Source organism: Bison bison, unplaced genomic scaffold (assembly GCF_000754665.1).
Source record: "Bison bison bison isolate TAMUID 2011002044 unplaced genomic scaffold, Bison_UMD1.0 scf7180017864468, whole genome shotgun sequence".
NCBI lineage: Eukaryota > Metazoa > Chordata > Mammalia > Artiodactyla > Bovidae > Bison > Bison bison.
Window position 1 is genome coordinate 1,867,825 of NW_011495029.1, and position 6,696 is coordinate 1,874,520.

The 6,696-nt window shown below is 37.6% G+C and overlaps 1 protein-coding gene across 1 annotated transcript in view; it reads left to right on the forward strand.

The window, feature by feature from the left end:
- Nucleotides 1–6,696, forward strand: part of SYT10 (synaptotagmin X) — a 122,993-nt gene that overhangs the window by 56,155 nt on the left and 60,142 nt on the right. Inside the window, exon 3 of the mRNA XM_010860569.1 lies at nucleotides 5,347–5,914. Within this exon, the coding sequence (XP_010858871.1) occupies nucleotides 5,347–5,914 (568 nt within the window). The remainder of the gene's footprint in view (nucleotides 1–5,346; nucleotides 5,915–6,696) is intronic.

Genomic DNA, 6,696 nt, shown 5'->3' on the forward strand with positions numbered 1-6,696 from the left:
TCCATCTAGTCAAGGCTATGGTTTTTCCAGTGGTCATGTATGGATGTGAGAGTTGGACTATAAAGAAAGCTGAACGCTGAACATTGATGCTTTTGAACTGTGGTGTTGGAGAAGACTATTGAGAGTCCCTTGGACTGCAAGGAGATCCAACCAGTCCATTCTGAAGGAGATCAGTCCTGGGTGTTCATTGGAAAGACTGATGTTGAAGCTGAAACTCCAATACTTTGGCCACTTGGTGTGAAAAGCTGACTCACGAGAAAAGACCCTGATGCTGGGAAGGGTTGAGGGCAGGAGGAGAAGGGGACAACAGAGGATGAGATGGTTGGTTAGCATCACTGACTCAATGGACATGGGTTTGGGTGGACTCCCGGAGTTGGTGATGGACAGGGAGGCCTGGTGTGCTGCAGCTCATGGGGTCGCAAAGGGTCGGACAATGCTGAGTGACTTAACTGAACTGAGTCTTCAACAGTATGTAAACTGAGAAGTTCCACATGCTCAAGGTGGATTTAGAAAAGGCAAAGGGACCAAAGATCAAATTGCCAACATCCACTGGATCATAGAAAAAGCAAGCAAATTCCAGGAAAACATCTACTTCTCCTTCACTGACTACAATAAAGCCTTTCACTGTGTGGATCACAACAGACTGTGGAAAATTCTTAAAGAAATGAGAATAAGAGACCACTTACCTACCTCCTGAGCAACTTGTATGCAGGCCAGGAAGCAACAGTTAGAACCAGACATGGTACAATGGACTGGTTGACAATTGTGACAGGAGTGCATCAAGGTTGTATATTGTCACCCTACTTATTTAATGGATACACAGAGTACCTGATGTGAAATGCCAGGCTGGAATTAGGGTTTTTGGGAGAAATATCAATAACCTCAGATATGTAGATGACACCACCATAATGGCAGAAAGCTAAATGGAACTAAAGGGCCTCAATGAAAGTGAAAGAGGAGAGCAAAAATGCTGACTTAAAACTTAAAACATTTAGAAAACTAAGATCATGGCATCTAGTCCCATCACTTCATGGCAAATAAATGGGCAAAACATGGAAACAGTGACATACTTTATTTTCTTGGGCTCCAAAATCTCTGCGGATAGTGACTTCAGTAATAAAATTCAAAGATGTTTGCTCCTTGGAAGAAAATCTATGACAAACCTAGACAGCATATTTAAAAGCAGAGACATCTCTTTGCTGACAAAGTCCCAATTGTCAAAGCTATGGTTTTTCCAATAGTCATGTACAGGTACGAAAGTTGGACCAAAAAAGGCTGAGCACTGAAGAATTAATGCTTTCAAATTGTGGTGCTGGAGAAGATTCTTGAGTTCCTTGAATAGCAAGGAGATCAAACCAGTCAATCCTAAAGGAAATCAACTCAGAATATTTCCTTGGAGGACTGATGCTGAAGCTGCAGCTCCAACACTTCAGCCACCTGAATCAAAGACCTGACTCACTGGAAAAGACTCTGATGGTGGGAAATATTGACAACAGGAGGATATGGAGGTGACAGAGAATGAGATAGTTAGATGGCATCATCAACTCAATGGACATGAATTTGAGCAAGCTCCAGGTGTTGGTGATGGACAGGGAAGCCTGGTGTGCTACAGTCCATGGGGTCACAAAAAGTTGGACACGACTGAGTGACTGAACTGAAAGTACTCACAATAAGTGTTAATGGGAATATGATCTGTTTTTTTTTTTAATATAAATTTATTTTATTTTTTATTTTTAGTTTAAATTTATTTATTTTAATTGGAGGCTAATTACTTTACAATGTTGTGGATATGATCTGTTGACTTGAACTTTTTAGAGCCTGGAGTGGTGTATTCAGGGGGATTGATGTGAAAATGGTAATGGAAGACAAGAAAGAAGGGTGGTGTGCAGTTATGTTGTGTCGTCTATGGCTGCTGCACCAGCCAGGAGAGAATAAACAGGTCTGAAGTTCCTAGACTCCTCACATTTTCTTCCAGTCTCTTAGCTCTCACCTTGCTTACCGTGGTTTCAGCGAACAGTGTGCACAGTGAGATACAGCAAGACAACTGGCGCTGTGAGCAGGATGAAGAACAATACATTGTAAGAGACATGGGTTTGATACCTGGGTCGGGATTCCCTGGAGAGGAAATGGCAACCTACACCAGTATCCTTGCCTGGAGAACCCCATGGACAGAGGATCCTGGTGGGTGACAGCCCATAGGTTCTCAAAGAACCGGACATGACTGAAGCAACTGAGCAGCAGCATGGCAGCATGGATGAAGAAAATAAAGCTCAAAATGTGAAGTGACTTGTCCAAAGTTGCTCACTTCATAGGAAGGCTGGGACCAAACTACTGTCTGATTTCAAGTGCAGCATTTTAAAAATCTCATCCCAGTGTAATCCTATTCAAGTGCTTTTGCTTGGATAGTGGGAAATATTGGCATGGTTTCCAGTGTGATTCCAGGACTCTACTCACATGTCACCCAAAGAGATTCTGTCCATATGTATTCAACTTCTGGTCTCTGATTTTGTTTGAAAGAAAAGAACTGTTGGTAAAATAATATTTTAAAATTGCTGTATTAATACATTTGTTCCTGTGACATTATGTAATATTGACTATAATTAGTAGCTACCCTCGGATGTTCCAGGTAAGGTGGATAGAACTTTTCCTTCTCCATCAGGAGGAGTATATATGTGGTGTCTTCCTAGGTTTGAAGGTTAAGAGTGGGGTCTGTAGCAGTCTAATGGCCTGTACTTTAATTGGTTGGATATTTGTGTGAGACTAAATAGCCACTTACCACTGTCATTCCAAAGGAGAAAAAAAAAAATGCAATAAGGTAAAGAAGATCTGTGTTGTCATGACAGTACTTTAACATTGTAATAAATAAAGCTTCTCCTAGCTGACTAGCTAAACTCTGACTTAGAACAGGCACTATTTACTCTATAATTAGGGTACTGGCTTACTAGAATGAAAATCTTACTACTTTTTGATTCTTGTTAGAAGGGGCTTACAGCTGCACAGTTATAGTCAGTGACATAAGAAATAAATTATTGATTTTTTAGGGGGAGGATAGACGGAGAAGGCAATGGCACCCCACTCCAGTACTCTTGTCTGGAAAATCCCATGGATGGAGGAGCCTGGAAGGCTACAGTCCATGGGGTCGCTGAGGGTCGGACATGACTGAGCGACTTCACTTTTACTTTTCACTTTCATGCATTGGAGAAGGAAATGGCAACCCACTCCAGTGTTCTTGCCTGGAGAATCCCAGGGACAGGGGAGCCTGGTGGGCTGCCGTCTATGGTGTTGCACAGAGTCAGACACGACTGAAGTGACTTAGCAGCAGCAGGGGGAGGACAGAAGATTAAATTTTATTGAAAAGCATAGGGAGGTGAAATCATGGGTCAACTTATAAAAAATAAGAAAAAAATTTTTGTGGGGTTTTTTGCTTGCAAAAAAAAATTAAATTGCTGCATAAGTGAAAGTGAGTTTGGCAGAAACATTAGATTGTTTAGTTAAGTATTCCAAGTCTCTTAAGAATGTTGAATGTATAAAGTGGGATATACTAGATCTATTTAATAATTCACAGCAATATATACTACCTGTATTCCTGTTAAAATTCTTATTATTTCCTGATGATTTGTGACCCTAATTTAAGCCCCTGATCTTATATATCTGGAATAGAGTCAAGATTAAAATGCATTTTATAGCGTATTCAACACGTTAAAATGGGATCAGTCTGAGGAAGCAGATCACTTCAAGCTTGAAGTCAGTCAGTAAAGACTTTTATATTTATACTCAAATACTGAAACTAAAATATTGAATTATTTTAGTTTTGAATTCAGTATAGTTTAATTAGGAGCAAATTCCCTCATCTGAGATAAAGTAGTCCTAGTTTGTTTTTGTATAGAAATATTTTTTAAATTATGATCAACTGGAAAAAGATATAATGACATGAGTAAAGGATTTTGATATAAGTGCTGGAGAGCTATTGAGTGTAAGAGAGAGCTGAAAGAAGGAAAGCCAAACTGAAGGCTACTGTAGAAAGCAAAGTATGAGGTGATGAGAATCTGGACTGAATAGCAATGGAAATGAAGCAGAATGGGCAATTATATGAGCTGTCTCAAAGCAGCAGATCAACAGGACTTAGAAAGTTGAGCAAAGCCCATGAATTAAAGAAAAGATGATTCAAAGCATACTGCAGGATTCCAAGCATAAGTGATTGAGAAAACTGTTAGACCTGTTATAAGAGATTATAGAAGAGATAACAGATTTGAAAGCAAAATAGAGAAAATAATGAATTTGCTTGACTTTGGGGCAAAATTAGGACATTTGTTTAGAAATCCCTCTTGAAGACAAAGAGATATGGAACTAAATTTTTGTCTATATGAGATATATCTATATCTCAGGAAACTCTGGGAATCATCAGATTTAAGATAGTAATTATAGCTCAGGAACTGATTATTAGTCTAGTGCAGTGACTGAAAAAAGAACAGAAAACCTGGAACTAGACCTTAAGGAAATACATAAGTTGACATGGCTCATGCTAGAAATCATGCAGAAAGTATAAAAGAATCAGATCTTAATGCAAGTCACAGTTAGGTGACGATTAGTAAGCTGATATATATATATATATATTATATAATGTTTTGGAAATGTTGATGAGATAAACAGTAACTGAGTATATGAAATTCAGTTTGAATTTTAAGAACTATTATTTAACCCCAAATTCTAAAATTCTGCAATCTTTCAATCCTTAAGAGTTTCTGAAGCCACTCTATGTTGAAAAAAGTAAAATGTCCTCATTTTGGCTGTCATAATTATATATATTTTGAAAAGTAAAAATTAATTTGGTTAAATGTTAGAAATAACACAGTGTAAGAGCATGTGGATGTATGTCTTTAATATTGACACTAAAATGGAAATTCATAGGACCAAAATATCCAGATGAAAAGAAACCAGTCATCTGAATGATTTGTTTGCATAATGTTTAAATCTTGATGCACGCAGGTAATTGATAACATTTATAACATTTTGTGTAATATTGAACTTTTTTGGTAATCCTCTTTCTTTGTAATTGTGCTTATGATGGTAAGTAAAAATACCAAGAACTTGTAAATTGTGCATTTGTGTGTTTTAGGTGTTTCTATAATTTTAGGAGATTTTTTCTTTGAATACTTCATCCCTGGTTTTTCAAAAGTACTGTGTGTATATGTGTGTGTGTGTGTGTGTCCATCTGTTTATTGCTGTCGATAGATTACTTCATTATCATGGGTGTGAGGAAGAGTTTTTATGCCACTTTATGTAACATTATTATCAAAACAATCTGCTTAAATGATTTTTTGTGTGTATATATATATATGTATACAGACACAATTCCTTCAGAAGACACCTACCAAGGCAAATGCAGGTTTCCAGTGTTGATTTTGGCATGGGCACAGAACCCATTTTACAAAGAGGAGAAACAACAACCAGCATTGGGAGAATAAAACCAGAGCTCTACAAACAGAAATCAGTGGACTCTGAGGACAACAGGAAAGAAGATGTCAAAACCTGTGGAAAGCTTAATTTCACCCTCCAGTATGACTATGAAAATGAACTTCTAGTGGTGAAAATTATCAAAGCCTTAGATCTCCCTGCTAAAGACTTCATCGGAACTTCTGATCCTTATGTGAAGATGTATCTTCTTCCAGATAGGAAAAAGAAATTTCAGACTCGTGTGCACAGAAAGACTTTAAATCCTCTGTTTGATGAAACTTTTCAGTTTCCTGTAGCATATGATCAACTAAGCAACAGAAAATTACATTTCAGTGTGTATGATTTTGACAGATTTTCTAGACATGACATGATTGGGGAAGTGATTTTTGATAATTTGTTTGAAGCCTCTGATCTCTCCAGAGAAGCCACAGTATGGAAAGATATTCATTGTGCTACCACAGTAAGTTATAATAACACCAATGTATTCCTTTTATTTGACCTGCAGTGATATATAAAACTAATTTTTACCCAGATTAGTTTAAAAATTTAGGGAAATTTTGTCCTAAATACCTGCAGTGTATGAATTATGTATGTGCATACATAATTCAGGCACTTAACACTAGGTAATATTAGTTACTGTGTACATAAATAATCTTTTCTTTTAATGTCTAACCTTTGTTTCTACACTTCTTGTTTTGAGGAAGTTCATTACTTCACCATACTGGACAGTTCTTATAATTTGCCAAAAGTAGTAGGCCTTTCACTTGTAAAATATTTATCTTTAACTTATTCTCTACAGTCAATTTCCAAATAGTTATTATTGATTTTAATTTTTTAAGACTATTTCATTCCTCAGATTTAACCTAAAATGTACTTTGATGCCATTTGGAAAGGCCTTGATTGAGCTTAAAGCAGCCCACTCCTTCAGAAGCTTTTGTGGAATTTGTAAAATTATACCATTTGAAATGGCAAATAATGAGGAAGTGATTGTTTACATTCAGTTGAGTTCAGTTCAGTCACTCACTTGTGTCTGACTCTTTGCAACCCCATGGACTGCAGCACCCCAGGCCTCCCTGTCCATCACCAAATCCCGGAGATTACCCAAATTCATGTCCATTGAGTTGGTGATGCCATCCAACCATCTCATCCTCTGTTGTTCCCTTCTCCTCCTGCCCTCAATCTTTCCCAGCATCAGGGTCTTCTCAAATGAGTCAGCTCTTTGCATCTGGTGGCCAAAGTATT